This window comes from Helicoverpa armigera, chromosome 14 (assembly GCF_030705265.1).
Source record: "Helicoverpa armigera isolate CAAS_96S chromosome 14, ASM3070526v1, whole genome shotgun sequence".
NCBI lineage: Eukaryota > Metazoa > Arthropoda > Insecta > Lepidoptera > Noctuidae > Helicoverpa > Helicoverpa armigera.
In genome coordinates this window covers 1,322,830-1,342,856 of record NC_087133.1, presented here as the reverse complement: position 1 = coordinate 1,342,856, position 20,027 = coordinate 1,322,830, and the positions used below count along the sequence as shown (strand labels likewise).

Genomic DNA, 20,027 nt, shown 5'->3' with positions numbered 1-20,027 from the left:
TATAGAGAACATACCGTCATCTAGCGCGGGTGGTCTTGGAGGCGCGGGCGCATGGGTAAGCTTGGGCGGCAACGGCGGCGGAGGACTTGAACTGCCCGACCGACTGCAATACATACAAACGTTACATTCAGTAAGAGTTCGCTCACAATAAAGCCGCTGGGCGCATCGTTTGGTAAATAATAGCTATTAGGTATGTTTTATATTATGGTGTAGTGAACATTTTTCATTCAGCGGAAAAGATGAGTTATGTGTGTATGAGATAAGAATTTGGTCTTATTCACATTCGCCCTTTTCACATACACTTTCATAACATGAAAATGACAACAAATTGATATGAATCGCTCACCTGTCTCGAACATTCCTGGCGAACTCATGCGACATTCTGACAGTCTCCGTCGAAGAACGCAAGTATGGCGGCAAGGATCGCTGTAAATGTATAAAATAATAGATTATTTCACTGTACAAGTTGTAGAATAGATTCAAATATTTTTAGTAAATAATATGACTTACGTAAACTTCATCTCTATATGGGTTGACGTCAGAGGTCAGCCCTTTGTTCTTCACCACCTTTGAATAAAATAATATATATAAAATACGTGATAATTTACATATTCATATATGTACTAAACCATCGCGATGAAATATTTAATATTTTTATTTTCTGGCAACATAACTCAATTTAATGAGATTAAAAAAAATATGTAGTTAGATCGAAATTTCCGAATTACAGATAAATAGTATTCACTTAGAAACATTTTAGCCCAAATAGTAAAAAAAAAGTAATTTTAATAAAAAAAGAAATTAAAGATGCCAACTCTGTTTCAGCATAACTACATTTTTCAGTATATCAAGAGACTGCATTTCGATTATTGATCTTATAATAACTTACCTTAGCAATACCCTTCTGTATACACTCTTCTAACAAATCACCCGCATCACTCAAATTCGAGCTATCGGACGTATCATGGGCGTCGTGCAAATCGCGCGAGTCGTGCAAATCACTTTCTTCGTGCAAATCGCGTGAGTCGTGCAAATCGTGGGCTTCGTGCAATTGCGGCGCGGGCGCAGAGTCGATGGACAGAGCAGACAGGTTGGAGTTGCTGCCGGCTTTAGACAAAATGGCGGGGGTGTCTTCCGTGAAGTATACTTTGCACACTTCGCCTGGGGTTTGAGTTCCTAGTACAAAAAAAAAACATGTTAATAAGAATGTATAACATTCAAAATATATTAAAAGGGATAAGTGGAACCGTGGACTTTAATTCAAAGTTCAAGGTTCTACTTATCCCTATACCTAAACCAGTGGTTCTTAACCTTTTTGACATGAGGGACCACTTTAACCAAAATTTGCCTTGCCGGGGACCACCTCATCGGTTTACCTAAATTAGCTTTCATTTCTTTATTATTTCAAAAAAAAAAACTGAATTTTTGGGTCAGTTCTACTCAAAGCTAAACGCATCTCGGCAGTTGTGTAGGTAAGCAAATGCAAATAAAGAAAAACTTGCCTATGTAGTTTCCAAATGCGCGAGCGAAGCGAGCGCGAAATTTTTATCGGACTTAAACCAAATATTACGCAAAATTTACCCCAAACGTACTTAACTTTTTGTTTGTTGAGAAATGCAAAAAAGGGCATATAGTTTCTGAATACGCGAGCGAAGCGAGCGCGAAATTTTTATCGGACATAAAACAAAAATTACGTAAAATTTAGCCCAAACGTACTTAACGTTTTATTTGTTGACAAATGCAAAAATAAGGGCTATAATATAGTTTCTGAATACGCGAGCGTAGCAAGCGCGAAATTTTATCGGACTTAAACCAAATATTACGCAAAATTTACCCCAAACGTACTTAACTTTTTGTTTGTTGACAAATACAAAAAAAGGGCATATAGTTTCTGAACACGCGAGCGAAGCGAGCGCGAAATTTTTATCGGACTTAAAACAAATATTTCGTACAATGTAGCCCAAACCTTCATTTTCATGAATGGGGTGACTAGGTATGACACACCCGATATACGTCCGTGCGAAAACCCCCGCTCGCAATTATAAGTCGATAAAAATTAAGTTAGATAACGTATAGCAACGTCGCGAAGCTAAGCTTCGCGGACCACTTGGAATGCCTCCAGGGACCACCAGTGGTCCGCGGACCACCGGTTAAGAACCACTGACCTAAACAGTCACTTTTTATCAGGTTGCGCGAAATAGTTCCATCTGGACGAAGATGAATACTGAACACAGCTGAACAAACATCTTACCTCTTAAAGGCTCAATAGGAACTGTGTTCGACGACCGCATTGTCCGCATTTGGTCTCTGAAAAAAGAAAACATCGATTTATTTTTTATTTGATCACAGCTGGTTCTAAGCCTGGCCATATAAGTTTAGCAAAAAATATAAAGTGATACATATAAAAAAAAAATGTTTGTTTGTATGTACCTATTTCTATTGTCCTGTAATACGTCATCTGGGTTATTGCTGGGAGATGAGTCGATCTCTTCCTCATGAGTTAGTCTTGGTAATAGTTTCAATGATTGCTGTGAAAATAATAAAAATATAGTCATGCATACTTATATAGCATGAGATACTTAAAAAGTCATCACTATTACAATAAGTACCACTCTTTTGATGTGTAAGAAGTTTTCAATCACAACTGGATACCTTTTACACAATTCTAGGACTACAACAATACTATATATTATGTACTTAACATTGCAATATTCTTTTTGACTTTTATCATATTTTACTCCCTATTACATTTCATTGATTTTATTCTCTTAAGTTTACAGAGCAGGCGAACAATATTAATGTTTCAAAATATTTGTACTAACCTTGGGTAGCTTGGGCTCATCATCAATAGTCAAGCTGGAGAGGCTGGTGGCAGCCGAAAACTGCGCAGGAGTGTGTTCCACCACAAACCGGGACACCCGCTCTTCAAACACCGAGCCTACGCATGGCTCTGAAGAATAAAAACAATATAGATTAGTAGATATACCATATTTAACTGTATTTGTCACTTGTGTAGCGGTAATGGAGAAAAGCAAAAAATATAATAGTAATAATTGCGTCGTAGACCTATTGTTGGTCTCTCTGAGGAGATCAACAGGACATATGTATTATAGTGCACAAGTATTTGCGCAGACACAGGTGCACTCTCTCTCCGATTCAAATATTATGACGATTACATACAAAAATGTTTGAAGAAACATTTTTGTATGTAATCGGTTTAACTGATGAAACACGTAACAGATAAGATAAATCATTTCCTTTTAATTTAATTTCGCTGGTACAATCATTTTCTATTTGTCAATGATTGCGAATTATTAATTTGAATGACAAGACGCTACAGGTTTTTTTAACGTTCCCATTTACTTGAAAAATAAAGGTCTATATGTCCATGTATAGTGTCGACAATCACATAAATACTTTAAAGGCGAAAGTTTTTTCATTGTTATACACCATGTATTTTGTTTGAGCCCACTTTGAGCCACTTTCTTAGTTCCTTCTTGAGTCCTACATATTATAGTGCACAAGTGCTACATATTATTCTGCGCAAATGCTTGTGCACTATAATATGTCCTGCGCAGTTGGCTGATCTCCTTACATGAGTCGATAAGTAATATGATAAGCCGGCGGATCATCATCAGTAGTATGTAGATACCTTGTGGCGGCGTGGACATGGCGGTGAGCGAGCCCGGGGCGGGCGCGGCGCGGGTGCGCGGCGACAGCGGCGCGGAGGCGCCGGGCGAGTCGGGGATCTCGCTCGGGGAGATGCAGCCTGATGTTAGGCGACTGGAACAATGATATAACACGTGATATTTCTTCTTCTTCTTGTACTGTTACAATGTATCACAATGTATCTTGTGCAATGTATCACTCGTCATAATAATACTCACTCACTTCTTATTCATGTAATTTTTCAGGTAGTCCATATTTACTTAGGCTTTATTAGTTTCAAACTTATATTTAAGAGAGAAAACTTTGGTTATACTATTGACTATGTTGGAAAGTGTTCCGAGTGATTTGAATATAAGTTTTTACGATCGAGTTGTATACGTTGTAGGCATTAAAAAAGTTAGCAGTTGTCAAATTACATTAAATATAGTTTGCTTACTTCACAGCTAAATATCTTTGGTGTATCTTACCTAACTTCAGACACCACAGAGCCCTGGTCATCTTGCTGCGAGCACTCAGGGAGCGATCCCAAGGAGCTGGAGCGAGAGAACATGAGGGGCGTGTCCTCCACGAAGCGCTGCGGCGGGGGCGAAGCCCTAGCCGAGGCTGGCTCCGACCCAGTGCACACTGACACCGGTTCCGTTGCGAAAGTCACTGCTTTTGAACCTGGGAAGATTTCATTCAAGTAAGTAAAATTACATGTTTATATTGTATTTAAAAAAAACAAGCAGATACCTAAGGCTGATAAATAAGGCCTTTTTGAAGAAATTGATGATAATGATATGGATAAGAAGAAAAAAGCATTGGAATAAGAGAAAGTTAAGAAGAAGCTCGGATGGGAATATTTTTCTTTGTTAAATCCGTTGCTCTTTACAATTTCCTTCACAATATTGTTTTGTCTAATAAGATGTAATTACCTTCTTTGTCCTTAGCAGAACTGCTGGTACTTTGTTCGGGAGGACTTGGGTCCACGTTGATGGTGGCCATAGCATTCCTCTTAGCTAAACAGTCCTCTTCAGTAGGCTCGCCAAGACTGCTCAAAGAGCTCACTCTCGAGAAGTACCCAGGAGTGCCCTCATCGCAATAGTTCACCGGCTTTTCAGGACTTATCATTCCCGAGCTGAACTTACTGTCAAAAACTTCTCGTTTCTCAGGTATCGGTTCGGACACAGAGATGGGTTGAGGCGTCGAAGCTGCCCTATCGTTGTCGATGTTCGGCGGGTCTTCGATGGAACAAGTATCCTTTTCATCAGAATGCGTCATCGCCTCTGGGTTCGGTTTGACAGTGGTCGCGGCTTTCTTATTGTCCTTCCCGATAACCCTCAAATCTGACATTGACGTAGCTGTTGAGAAGATGGCCGGAGTTTCGTAAGGAGTGCCTTCGGTTGCGAAATGTTTGATAGTGTCCTCGTGGACGGAGGGACCAGGTGGCTCCGACAAGTCCGAACCTGTCTCCGATTGGTGTTCAGCGTAACGTAACGAATAGTCCGTAGGCTGGTCTAAATCCGTCTCCTGATAATCACCGAACGTTGTGGGACTGTCTTTCTTCGAATACTTTTTGTTGTCAGCCTTTGGCTTTTCAACCTCAGACTCGGTATTTTTAGTCTCCGAGTATTTCCTACTGAAGTCTATGGGTTGGTCGCAAGAATCCTGGTCGACGTCAAAACCGGATTCTGTGTAATTTGTTCTCATTTCTGTAGTACTTCTAGGAGGAGGAATTGGAGGTTGAGTTGGGTATCGAAGGAAAGAGTTATCTTTGTGTTGCTTCGAGGATCCTTTAAACGTTTCACTGGAAGTTTCACTCTTCACTAGGTCTTTGTTCCGCGGCGTAGGTACTGGCACTTTGCCAGGACGCATAACTCTTTCGAATACAGAGTCTGAATGAGTACTGGTGACGGAATCCTTACTCTCTGATCTGTTGACGTTACCCGCACTGCCTGTGTTTGAACGAGTGACGAGAGCACCCTTTAATAACGTGTTACTGCAGCTCAGGTAGCTAGCCAAATGTGCGCTGTGACTTAAAGATATTTGGGAAGTCAACGTACCCATTAGTGGCGAACTAGACGTCATCCTGTGTCGCTCTAAGTTCATGGCGATTTGCCTCTCGGTGGCTGTGAACAAATTCTTCTCTTCCCGATTACTTGTCGTCGGGGATGTTGCCGGTTCAATATTGTCGCATGTCTCGGCCAGGTTTTGGTCCAATTCTTGTTCCAGAGCTTTTTGCTTCCTCGCTCCCAATGTTGGAAGTGCTGGAAGATTCATATTCCTAGCTGTCGTGTCTAAAGAGATTATGTGCGTCTTACCCGGCTTGGAATTGAGCAAATTTTTGAGGGCAGCACTTGAACCCATCGCTATCATTTTATGCTTTGAGTGGATAAGGCTTCTGAGCATCGGCACCGCGCCGTGGTCCCATAGGAATTGTTGGTCTTGTGGGCATCGCGCGGACAGGTTCCATAGCGTGCCACAAGAGTTGCTGACAACAGTGAGACTCGGAGACTTGAGGTGTTGCAGTAAGACACTTAAACAATTTCTCTCGCGGAGAATTTGCCTGTAATCTTCTCGAACGGCGATATGACTCGACACGTTCCTCATGATGCCACCTGCGTTTTCCACTATAGCTAATGTTTTCGTTGGGGAGTTGTAGCTCAGCATGTCTACGAGGAACCCTAGAGCTCCATCGACTGAGCACAAAGCTACCTTATTCATTGAGCAATGAGCTGTCAAGTTCCAGAGGGCTGAGAGGACTGACTTTAGTGTGGCTTCCTTTTGACACGTCATTGCGGCTTTAGTCAAACCTTTGACGGCGCCTACTTCTCTCAGCACTTGCTTGCTGTTGGTATCTGCTCTCCAGGAAAGATTTCGCAGAACAGCTGCTGTTACCTGTAAAATGAATATTTTTTTGTGATTATTAGATTTTTTGCAAAATTAAACTACATTATTACTGACTCCGAATAAGGTAACGTACCTGCCGCATGTCATCGTTCGGCGACTCCAGCTGCTCAACCAAAGCCAGCATGAAATCCTTGAAGGAGCAGAGCAAGGACTTGTTGTTGCCATCTCCAAAGGTGAGGTTCGTTAATGTCATCCCGGCGTATTTCCTCATGGTCAGACATGTGTTGTCATCAGTTCTGCTGCCGTGTGCCGCCTGGTCACCGCTTACTAATGCAGCTAGTGCTTGCAATCCTCCCAATTGACACACCACATGTCTATGCTCCTCATCAAATGATAGCTTCATCAGAGCTGCTACACTTTGACTCGGATGTTTGGTCGCATCATCTTCTATAACCTCCTTTCCTTCTTTTCTCATTTCTACAAGATCTTCTAAAACGTAACAGTACTCTCTGACTTGTTCTAACAATCTCCAGACTCTGGCTTCTCTTCTCCCTGCTTTGTCATCAGTCTGTGTATGGATTATGTTACGAAGCGCCTTCGCCGCGCGATCTCGAGTTTCTCTAGGGACCTTCGAATGTATTAACTGAACAAGTAATGGGATGCATCCTGCTTGCCGCATAGCGATGCAACTTTCTACTGATCGGCTCATATCTAACAATGGTCCGCTCAAATCTGCGTTGTTTTCTGGTGACAAACTTAATAGAGAAATTAAGGAACAAACGCATTCCATTTTATTTTCTAAGTTAGAAGAGGGTCTCGCTCCCTCTGCGGAACCGTTACTAGAGAAACTGCGAACGCTGGCCGAGTCATGACCTGTCCAGACATCGCGCTCTCCTGGCCAGGTCCCCCTGTATAGTTGGGAAGCCCTTTTGTCCCGCTCACTCGATCGAGCCGCACTTTCTAATCCATAATGTAAAGCGCTTCGGTAACTTGTTCTATGCGGCCGATCTTCAGAGCTGGAGTAAGTTGAAGGCTGGTTTTTCTGTGGTCGCTTTGGTAGAGCTCCAGCCTTCTTTTGTGCATTATTGTCGTCGCCTTCGACATCGTCGTCTAAGAAGTTCGGGTTTGTGATATCACTACGTTCATCGAACTCATCGGGCGACGGAGAGTGGTCGAGGAAATGCGGCTTGGGGATTCGGCATTCGATGTTCGATTTGGACGGCGGTTGGTAATCTTCGTCAAGAAAATGTGGCCGGCGTGAGATAAGATCGGGCTCTAGGGTCTCTAGTTCAAGGGTAAGCTCTCGCGAACGCGCCTTGTCTAAAGATTTTGGAGGAATGTGTTTGGGGGCAATCTTTGTTTTGGTGTCTTTTGGGTTGGATATGCGGCGCGAGTCAGGCGAAAGAGGGGAAGACGCGTCTAGAGGCCCGCGATGGGGCTCACTCGAAGTGGAAGGGGTGCAGTCTTCACTTGCCGAGGGTCCGGAGTCAGTTAACGGTGAATTCGAGGAGTCCATGCTGCTCCAGGGATCTACCATCACTTCGTTCTCCAACTGCAACAATAGGGAAAAAAACTAAATTAAATACCAGACTATTTAAGGGTAACGGAGTCAAGGTTAAGGACTCCTAGTGGTGAGGTAATGCTTGATGAATGTTGCCCGAAATGAACACTGCACTTAAATTACATGTATGGTCAAGGCCAGTTGGTCAACCGTACGTAACCGTGGCGTACTTAACTTCATATTTATTTGTGGACGGGTTAAAATACCGGTTGGCCCGGCTTGAAAAGTGGCGCGTGCGCTGTGCGAGACCATATGTGCAATATCCTTAATACCGAAGCAAATACTTATGGACGATATTGTGCTAAGTGATTAAATAAGCCTTCACAATATAAGTTACAGTTAAATATATTAACAGTCAACATGGCTAGTAATAACGGGGTTAGAATACCTAATGTGACGAGACTCAATGAAGTGCAGTTAGCGGTAAAATGAATCATCCGTTTCAAAGGAAAAAATATTGCACTTCTATATCTTCTTTACAAGGTTCATCGTGCAGACATTATGGATGATGTTACCAAATATAAATCTAATTCTTAATTAAGCTGTTCTTGTATGGAGCGCATTACATTTGTGTGTCACGTATGACCACATTGGCCACCCGTATGGGGATAATGCGTATAACATCACAATGAGTCACGGTCTACAATGTAATAGTGTTACCGCTTACGTCATAAAGTCCTATTAGCAAGTTCCCTTTGGATCGTTAGTTTTATGAAACAAGATGCGAATGTATTTGAATTAGGTCACTTTAATAGGAATGTAACAAGTTTGGACGTGGTGTATGAATTTAAGGCACGCAATTTTGAGGTCGTCTTAAAGACTACCACTTTATTGTTTTGATTAGACTAAATACATAATTGTGGGCTGATTGAGGAAGTTTGCCATAAACAGAATAGGTTTCTTAGAAATGACATTCTGCATATCAAGTAACACTTAAGTGAAGGAAAAAAAATAGATGATACTGCAAATAAGCGATTCAATGACCCCACAAAGTACCCCTTTCCTTCCAAATGAAGCGATTGTGTCATAGAGTATTGTCTCAAGTTGCCATTGCCCATTGGCTTGGCCGGACAATGGCTAGACGAGGCGCTACCGTCCGGTGAGCACAATGGATGGCGCCGACCATCGCTAATTGTACTTTGTAGTATTCGGACGTCGCCCCGGATGGCATTGATTGCATTTATAAGAACTATTGGTTCATCAAATAGTTTTAAAGGGAAATAACTTTTATACTACTCAGAAATATAAAGGGTAAACTAAAGCCAATATCTGTTATGAATACTTCACACAAATTGAGTAGAAAAACACGGTTCAATTTAAAAGCTCCAGCCAATTGCAACTTTTATATACCCATTTATTTTGCAGCCAAACGAGATAAATGTAACCAGTTAAACGAGAAACTTCACGGCTGCATAATTTAAAGCGCATGAAAGGATTTACAAAATTCGCATATTTATTCATGGTAAAAAAAACATACCGGCTATCAGTGTAAACAAGAAATAAAAAGAGTAACCAAATCATTGTTACTACGACGTTTCCTACGTATTAAATACTTACCAAATCACTATCGTTAGAAGTTGACACATCTTCAAGAGGGTTGCCATTTTCCATATCAACACCAGAATCGTTGGGGTCTCCCCTCCTCCTCATCATATCAGTCCTGGTGATATCGTGGAAGTTGCGTCGGAGAGGATTGAAGGACATCCGAAGGTCCGTCGTAAAGTCATCGTACAGTTTGAACTGGTTCGCGTTGAACTCCGTATCGTTGTCGAGAACGTCATGGTCTACCGAGACCCTGGAGCGATCAGCCCCTTTGTTCATGTAAGACACTTTATAATAGTCCCGCGAACTCATTTTGTTTAGCACTTTGTTTTACAGTTTATTTCATAATGTTTAAAAGCTAAAAGGATAACGTATTAGTGGTGTTGGCTTCGGTAGTCGAGATTATGTATTGGATACCACCGTGTCCTACATAGTAAGTGTAGTCTTTGGCACTCGTAAATCATTGTAGCGAACACTAAATCCCATTATAAAAGCGTTGCCCTCGAATAAACAAAACAGCGCTGGATCGTTCCAGATTGAAAGCGAATTAGGTCAACACTATGGCGAATTTAGAAGGGCCCTCATGGGAGGTACAAGTTTAAATTTTATTATAGTGGTCTGTAATTCTCGGCTCTTTTATTTGGAAGCGCGCCAAACTGCGACGATCATTGTGCTGAGTATATGTGTAGAACATGATGTATTTTACGCATTTTCTCAAAATAAAGTTGTGAATGAAATTATGTAGATAGTAAAAAGAAAAAACTATAGAGTTCCTGCTAGCGCATTAATTAGGTCACGGTGAAGTTAATTAGGAGTAAGCTTGTATTTACCTACATTACACTGTAATAAACTATAACACAATAGAAACTGTTCGAGTTAAACATACGACTCGTAAGTTTTGGCGCACAGTTGGGAAGTGCAAGCACGTAAATGTCTTGTGGAAATGGCGTTATCTGTTTATATTGGACTAAGTCAAGGTCCTATAGAACATACATAAAGCGAACATAAACGAGAAAACGTTTAATATGCTTTCATTTGATAAACTGAATCAATATGAATGTTTTCTTTAGTTTCTATGGGAGCAGTTATGTTCACATCTGCAATATTCGAAAATCGCAGTGTGTGTTCACGTTAAAAAGAAGTTTTCGCATGCCTATAATGACACTGGCACACATATCCTTCAAACCGCAACACAGACCTAAGTCTTGATGATAGGTCCTTCATACAACGCATTTCATTTTTCTAAGTTTTTCCTACTAAGTATAAAGAATATTGTTTGCAGTATGTATGTAGTAACATAAGCCTTATAACAGAGAGATTGAATTGGCCATGCGCATGCTATTTGATAACCTTGCGAATAGATGTTGCTGTAATTGCTATCGTGTGTGTTTCGGTTTCTGTTTACTTGAGGAGATACGAGGATTTTAATTAACGGTAAAATATATTAAGTTTCATTTTATAGTACCTAGCCAGCATTTTTGAAAATATTTGTTGTACAATCTTTCTTCAGAAAGTGGTTGTTAATGTTTACTTTAAATAACAGTAAATCTTTTGACTTCTACAGTCAAAACATTTACTTCAAGTGTACCTTTAGAAGCACTTGTGGGTGTCAAAAATATAAACAAGTTTGATTCTAGTAGCCCTTTCCAAAAGTAGGTTCCTACCAGTTTTAATACTCTAGTTAGGAGCAATGTATTCTAAAGTTCTGTTGAGAAATCTTGGCCCATAAAAAGAAGCAGCACTCGATAAGCTGTCGATGATGCACAACGGGAGATAAGTGACGACTCAGTAGAAAGCACTCAGCCCTGGCGTCAAGCCAGAACAATTATATTAGGTATTGACGTTACCAATTCGGAAATACTCGAATTAACATTCATGAATGAAATGCTCGTCATCAAATTCCATTTAAAGAAAACCTTGACATGTTTTGATAAGATAGCATTATTCATTCAAGTTGGAAACTAGAAAATTTCATTCATTTCCAATGGCGAGTTCTACTCCAATTTCGCAACAAAAGACTCGAAGATTTATTTCCTAACTTCAGCTTTCTTACGAAGGGTTGTAAGCTAACAACTTGGTAGTTATTTCAACCACCCTCGACCCAGTTGGCGAGTACTTCGACGGTTTTTCGATGGCTCTTTACTTCGCGGTTTCAAGCCCTATTGGAGAATCAATGATGATGCTGCAAAAACTTCTTTTTATTTTACAAATGAAAACGTTTTGCTTAGGCGTTGAAATATTCTAGTTAGGAACAAGATCTTGTTCAAGTTAAAACCGTGGCAGGATGTTAGTTAATCTCTGACGGAGAACTCATTTCCCTGAAAACATGTAACGTACTTAAAGAAGTGGAAGTGTGCGTTTCACAGATATGCAAAACATTGACTAAAGCTTCTGATGCAGATGATACTGATCTAAAAACAACGCTTCAAATACCTATAAAAATGGCGGATGAGTCAAGACACCATTATAAAACCAATAACGCTTTTTCTATAAACGGTCAATCTGCCATAGTGGGCGGAGTATAACTAATTAATTTATAGCTCCCATTGCTTTTCAATAAACTTTTAGGCAAACGGCAGACAGCAGTTAAATTCAAGGTGAGAATCAAACACAAAAACCATAAACAAACAGTTGACCAAAAACGGTATGGGTCGTCGAACTAGTTACGTAAGTGAAAACGTTAGCAAAAAGCCGTTCTAAGCCATTTCGTTCACGAGGTTCTAGTATACACGCGTAGGAGCAATAAAGTGGCCACAAACCCAAATCTAGGTAACAACAATGTATGGCCGTTATTCTCACAAATACACTCAGCGGCACGGAATTTGGCCCAAACAAATACAAGTAGATATCAGCCCAGATAGCTGTTCTAAATTCTAATTTCATATGACATATTGTCAGTCCTTTCTTAATTGTTAATTAAAATACAGAAAAATGTGTGTCTGTTTAACTTTTGTAACACTAGAAACAGATTCCGTTGTTGGAACACAAAGCAGAAAGTTAAGTTTAAATTCAGATAGAAATTGCCGAAGTACTAAGAACGTTCCAAAAAAAAATTATGATTATGATCGTTTTTTGTTTCTCTTTTTTTCACAATTTGATCTGAAAATTACCCTTACTGCAGCTAAAGTTGCACAAGTAGTGTTACTTAGACGTCAAGGGCGGAAGCAGCGGAAGATGGTTGAAACTTTAAGTGCACCACGTACAAGTTAAAGATTATGCATAGAAAATGTATGACCAGACTGGCCTTTACACAAGAAGACCAGAAAATGGGAGTGTAAGGTGTTCGTCGGTCACGGGAACCGATTTATCGTACGTGCAATAGTGAAAAATCGGTTTCTCACTGCGTTAGAGATACGCCAGCCTTTGCAAACAGCAAGGGAAGTCAACGTCCGTAAGCGCACAATTAGAAGAAGGATGGAGGAACGGGATCTGGGTGCTCGAAGACCAACTCGAGGCCCGGAACTTCTCCCGCTCTATCGCATAGCCAGACTTAGGTTTGCAAGAGAACATGCAAATTAGACGCATAACCAATGGAGTAAAATTTTATGGACCGATGAATGCAGAGTCGTCTTAAGAGGTCCAGACGGCCGTGAATGTGAATGGAGAAAGCACGGAGAATGGTTTCTTCCCACCACTACCAAGCAAACTGTCGGTTTTCATGGTGGGTCCATCTTGGTTTGGTGAAGCATAAGTTCAGAAGCCCGTACTGAATTATTGGTTGTTGAAAGTCGTCTGACAACAGTGCGGTATATTGAAGAGATCCTTCAAAATCATGTTTTACCCTGTCAGGGATTCATAGGAATTGAAGAATTTCGTATAATGCAGGACAATGCTCGACCTCACGCAGCTCTTTGCGTAACCGATTACTTATTCGAGGTCGGTATTCAAAAATTGGACTGGCCTGCAAGAAACCCAGCCATGAATCCTGTAGAACATGTCTGGAACATGCTTAAAAGACAGGTCCAAGCAAGTCGTAACCCACCACGGACTCTTAGTGAACTGAAAACCGCGCTGGTAGCTGCCTGAGAGGAGATCTCTCAGGTGGAGATAAAAAACATCATCCAGAGCATGCCAGATCGTATGCAGGCAGTCATCAGATCAAGAGGAAGAAACACCCATTATTAAAATTCGATAACTTTCTGTTTTGTTAAAAATTTTGAATTTAAAAAGTTTATGGTGATTATTGCGGTAAAGGACTCTGTTTTCTAACTCAATGAAATTTAATGAAAATCCTCACAATTCTGTTGTTTGTTTAGTCATTTTCTTTTGGAAAATGAGTAAATTAAACAATTTTAAAATAAAAATTCAGATTTTTCGTTTAAATAATGGTTATAAGGCTCAAATGTGCTTGGGCCAGATTCCGTGCCGCTGAGTGTAGTTTGGGAGTCGAAACTTACCGGCAACTGCAGTTTTGCAACTCTTTATTGTACCTCGTGGTAGAATAATTTTACGTTTATGGAAACCTATCGCTATAAATTACATTATGAAACGAGATTTATTTGAATACGTATTTCCAGCGAATATGGATTTACTGTTTTTGGGAGATATAAAACCGATTCCTGTAATGCACATGTTGGTATGTTGGATTGGTTACCATGGTAATGATCAATTAGTGGTCAATGAACGCAAACAATGCAAATTGCAAATAGTATTGAACAAATATTTGCCAGTAAACTCATTAGCATTGATAAATCTGGCAGTTACAATACTGCACGAATAAACATAACTGAAAGCCTGACAACGCAAACACGTATAATTCTCAATCCCAATTAGTAACCGACCAACAATCCACAATGTTTCCAAAAATAATATCTTTGGCGACTGAAATTGATAGCCCCTGTCATCTAACCCTCCAAGGTTTAACAAACAATCGTAGAATAAAACCCGCAGTTTCTAAAACCACGCTGTGACAGAGAAAGACGTATGAGAACAAATGACGGATTTGGATCTGTGACAACCGTACAGGAAGAGGGAACGATAAAAATAGAACGCATATTAGTTTTCGGAGAGGCAAAGTAAACCGCTAACGATATAAACGATGCAATAATAGCATTCGGGGAAGTTGTAAATAATACGAGGGAAGAATGAGGGTTCTTTAAGGATTTAGATGGCTCTATAGTAAAGAGCATGGTCCTAAAATAAGTACCACACAAATAGCTGTCAAAATTATACTAAACGGCACTTTGATAATTACTTCTCATTTTACTTAGCGTGAGAATTATAGCGTGTGACAAAACAATAAGTTATCGTATCACATAACAACGAAAAAACTTCATCATTTGACGTAACATCAAGTAACATGGAACAGCGCGAAAAAAGCTGGCGAACATAAATCATTTCGAACAATAAAACAAAACAAGAGCATACTCTCTAGCCATTAGGCACATGAAAGCAAAGCCACTTACAGTGGTGAAAGTGTTATGGAATTTCGCGATGCACCCGGCCATTATTGTAATTGGAGTGAGACGGCCCGTCTAGACCGGTATGGTCGAGACCACTGATGGATGGTGTGCATAGAGGACGTTCACCGATTATTGCAGGTGCATAGAAATCAACACGATCTTCACTGAGTCTATTGACATCTTATATTTCATGCTCAATTAGTTCTGCTGAATTTTGCAGGCGTGAGCTTCAAACTGTAAAAATCTAAATCTAATTCGGTATTGTCAATGAGACTTTCCTTCTAAGCATATCAATGAATCAATTCCTTTCTCGATGTCGTGTGTCATTATACATTATATTTTCTCTGCAATGTCATAATGAAGTTATGTGGCTTCAATGCCACCTACATAGATAACATTGATGAAGGCAACGCAAAAATGTATCTCCGGTCAGGACTGCGCTCCATTTCATAATAGTCTGTTTGTCTCGCCGAGTTTGCAATAACATGCATTTTCTTGAACGACAAAAATAATAGTGTTCATTTCAAATTGATAAATGTGTTTGCAAAACCAGTAGTTCCGTTCTGGCAAACTAATACTTTTACATCATCAAATGAAAAAGTATTTCTCAAAGCGTTTTACCACGCTAATTAACACGAGCAGTGCTTGCAAAGTGATAGGAAAGTGAAAGTGGAAGAAATGTGGTAAAACATCAGGCTGTATCTAGATTTAGAAAGAACAAAATGGAAGTACTAGATAAAAGTTAGAACTTATGTATGTGATATGTACCTATATCACGGCTTTAAAAGATTGAGGATTCTGTCGAAGGTAATCAACTACAAATAGTCGTTGGTAGATTTCGTTATAATTGTTCACAATAGAAAAGATAAAACACAAGAATTTAAACACAACTTTGCATGCTGATACAAAGTAAAACGTAACAACGATAAATTGAATTAATTTCAATTAAAGATAGAACAGAAAACAAAGGCCCATTCAATACCTGATTAGGTGAGTGCAGTCCGGGACTGCACTGTAGACTGTAGCATACCATTAGGTTCAAGATAGCAATATCACTAAGTGCATTGTCTTCGAACATAAACATTATTCAGACAATACAACGGATAGTTTCTGTAGACTTTTACAACTTATGACGATAAACGGTTGAACAATATTTTTTCTTCGAGCGGGGAAAGTGGAAACTAAGTAATATTGTATAACTATCGGTATAATAGAATTTCAAAATCAATAAATATACTTAATTGATAGTTATTAAGACTGCAATGAGGAAAAGCAACGGATATATTTGTGTGATAGATAGAAGAAATATTTTTCTCTTTTTTTGTAAATTAAAAGTTAATAAATTATACAACACAGAGGAACATTTCCAAGAGGAAGATTTACTCTTGCCCAGCAAAAGACTTTGTGACTACAGTTTCAAATGACCGGAACACTATTTGAATGAAATGTTCTGTGCAGCCAAGAATGTATATTTTCAGATTGATATTGAGATCCTTACTACTAAGGATATTCAAGTGAACTACATACCAGATAAAGAAAATCATTCAGCTGTATGCAAGGCATAAGAGAGAGAACACCACTTGAAACTATATTTAGGAGTCAAAAATGTTCCAGCTTAGCGTCAATGACTGGACGAACGAACAGATGTGTCAATCAACTTCTTATTACAAGTATTTATTTTGGTTTGAGTTCAAGTTTCAATTCAGACGTTCTGTATTATAAACCACATGCTCTCGAGAAAAATTACGTCAACAATTTTGTGACTTTTGCGTCCAGCCATCATAATTAGAAGTGACATTTCAGAGTGATTTAACGCAGACGAAAAATTTTACATAACTTCTTATAAAATTAGAATTAACAATAGGTTTTTGGCTGTTTGTCAGAAGCAGGACACATCCCACATGTTCCAAATTGTTCGTGTAGTACATATTGCTAAATTGCGACACGGTAACATAGGTAATCGACAGTTAACCTATATATAATTCTGAGTATTGCACCGGCCGGGTCAGTGCATCTAGGCTGCAATGCGGCACTCGTATTCTTGGCTCCGGTGTGCGACCTTCAAAACGACTGCTATCTCTATTTTGTTCTGGGAATACGTTTCGCAATAACAGCGAATTTAAGTTCTTTATTCGCACAGGAATGAACAATTTTATAGCTAGAGTTTAGATACAATTTAGAACATTTGGCAATATTAGGTTTTATTTTTGCGAGAAGTTACGGAATACGAGATAGGTTCGGGATGGTTTTATATCTACGATATAAATCGGTGATAAAATTCGAGAGCTATTTAGAAAACTCAATAAGAAAGAAAAGGGCCTTGGTTTTTCAGTATTCAAATACTGTATCAAACTGCGTAGTATAAAAAAATATTTTCTGTTAACCTTTATTTGAACGTTGAACAATTTGCCTGTCATCATCTAAAAGCAAATAGTAAAAGTTAATTTAACTATCCAACGCTATTACCACCCACCGCAAACTCACCAGCAGAACAAACTATGGACAAACATAGTATTAATTTAGAAAAGCTAGACCACACATAGCGCAATTTGGTGCGCGCGCGCCGTGTGGTCTCTTGATTGATCGTAGTGACAGATCCAACATAATGAATAACTACATTAATATGAGTAGTTTTGTAAATACGACATCTTTTATGAGAGGAAACTTCACTGCTACTTCAGCTAAAATGTTACTCCGAAATAAGAATATCGTATTTTCCCCAGTGTATCCCGAATATGCCAGAATTTATTGGCTAAGGAAAGGTAAATGGAAATGGTACCCTAATGTCTACGTAACATGAGCTCATAAATGTCCCTTGGGTCTTTGTACCTCTGTAACGAGCCGCTGTGGCTTATTGTCGTAATAACTAGGTTACGGAGACCGCATGAAATTGTGGTACACCTGTGTGGTATTAACTGGACCCTTCTTAAAATATCCACTGGGCAACACAAGTACAAGTTTTATTTTCCTCAAATCTGCGTGACAACCTCTGACATGTTGCTAAGTCATCCACATAAAAAAACAGCTGTTTAAAAAATATCCTAAATGCTAATGATACGTTTTTGTCTTAATGATGTTTAATGGGAACTTTTTACAAATTCTACATAATCGTAAAGACGTCAATGCCGACTTACAATGAGACGGCAATTAGTTCTTAGCCACTGATGAGCATATTTGAGATAGTCTACATCTTAACGCATTCCAAAATGGAACATGTTAAGACGCATTGTGTGGACAGAACACGCCATTTCAGATTCTTTGGAGAATGGATTATCTAGTTAATGGATATGGATTCTGATTTGAGTAGAATTTTGTTCAAAATGTTGTACCGGATTTTTTATCAGTGTTGCGTTTATATTCTTTATGTGTTTGTGTCGGTTACTGTGTGATGATATTTGTCTTTGGTAACATGAGTCCAATAGTCCAATATGATCTGTTGAGTCTTTTGTCAGTTTTGGGGTGAGAATTTTTTGGCTGTGTTTCAGATGCATACGATAAGGCTCATTGTAAAGAAATTTTTTTGGACTTAGAAGCTTTCCGTCTCCAATGTCCGTCACAGCATTTAATTTTACACCAGTCCCATTACTTTTGAGCTCACGGTCTTCTTCCAGTATAATTTCAGAGTCGATTTCAAATAGCATCAATGTGAAATCCAATAAACATTTCAGTAGACAGGAACACATGTCGCTTTACGACATCTATGTACGTCATAGCGACTCGGACGTGTGAAATAACGGAGAAAATAATTACTTTTTACGAGTTTCCGATAGCTAGCCTTTACGATGTATTAACGATTAAATGTTTATGTAGAAATGACCTCCGTAGGCTGGCAAGCTTTAAAAGTCAAGGGTTTAGTACTGAATAAGTCACGGTCGATATAAATACTTTTTTTCGTACTTGTAACACTTATGCGTGAAATTTTCAATTTATTTCATAAAATTCGGTAAGATATTTTAAGTGCTTGGTGGCGTAGGAATATTACTTTTTATGAAAATCATACACCTTAGGCACGTTGATATCAGAATCATAAATGTTGGTATTACCATATTTATTAAGTCGAGTGGCTTAAATCAACGATGGAAATGGAATTCCAGAAAAGGTATCTTAAAAAATACGAGAGAGAACTTTTGAATAAATTTTCATGTATTTCTTCTACATCTTTTAGCCCGGAATATTGTACTATATCATTATTCAAAGACGTAATATTAAGATACAGTACAGTACACCAACATTTGGCAAGATGAACATCATAAATAAATTCCGCTAGTTTATGAAATAACTTGTGGTAAACATTTTCACGCAAACGAGTCATTAGTACTAATCAGTTCAGCTATAGAAACTGAAATAAGGCTGTTGGAATTAATATTATATTCAAAACCTACGCTTTAGGAGTTTGATTTATATGAGCGTCGTACAATACGAAGGCTAATTAAGAGCGTTTTGGAAATGACTTGACTTGACTGAGTTAAGAAGAAACAAAGATAGAACATAACCTAAAGTAGTATCTATTTGGGAATTTGAACCCATTCACAATCACATTGATGATCTAACAAACATCAAGTTGAATGGACCCACAAGAAGGTGATAATGTTCTAACACCTAGAAAGAAACAAAAGCATATAAAAATTAAAACACTACACTAAAATCCAGAAAATGTAGGCGGAAACAATGTATTACCTAATACGACAACAATGGAGTTACGAAATGTTATGTACCTGTCATATCATAAGAAGTGTAACAATGAATGTAACGTGTAATCCATCTGTGTGAACGCGAATCTTGTTTCACGAGAAATTCTTTGCATATTACTAGTTCCGTGATCCGGTGAGGAGGTAATTCTTTTTTTGACTGACTTCTTTTGCTATGTGAATGGTTATGTTTGACCAGGGTAAGTTCTGTGTGAAGAGAACTAAATAATTTCCTTTGTTGGATCCAAGGGATTCACAAGATGGCATGCAAGAGAAATATTCGCCTGTCATGTCTTCTTCTTATCGAGTGAGCTGCAGGTTCAATCACCTAACAAG

The 20,027-nt window shown here is 39.1% G+C and overlaps 1 protein-coding gene across 5 annotated transcripts in view; it reads right to left on the bottom strand.

Moving 5' to 3' along the window:
- LOC110376150 (adenomatous polyposis coli protein) overlaps positions 1–20,027 on the bottom strand; it is a 56,710-nt gene that overhangs the window by 6,510 nt on the left and 30,173 nt on the right. For 3 of the 5 annotated variants that reach the window (XM_064037898.1, XM_064037899.1, XM_064037900.1), the window contains exons 2-13: positions 9,617–9,959; positions 6,632–8,050; positions 4,584–6,546; positions 4,137–4,332; positions 3,653–3,783; positions 2,823–2,950; positions 2,431–2,528; positions 2,252–2,307; positions 890–1,176; positions 511–567; positions 347–426; positions 15–103 (exon numbers count right to left, since the gene is read on the bottom strand). In XM_064037898.1, the coding sequence (XP_063893968.1) occupies positions 15–103; positions 347–426; positions 511–567; positions 890–1,176; positions 2,252–2,307; positions 2,431–2,528; positions 2,823–2,950; positions 3,653–3,783; positions 4,137–4,332; positions 4,584–6,546; positions 6,632–8,050; positions 9,617–9,913 (4,801 nt within the window). In that variant the 5' untranslated portion in view covers positions 9,914–9,959. The remainder of the gene's footprint in view (positions 1–14; positions 104–346; positions 427–510; positions 568–889; positions 1,177–2,251; positions 2,308–2,430; positions 2,529–2,822; positions 2,951–3,652; positions 3,784–4,136; positions 4,333–4,583; positions 6,547–6,631; positions 8,051–9,616; positions 9,960–20,027) is intronic. The other 2 variants (XM_064037902.1, XM_064037901.1) reach the window with 1 other exon arrangement.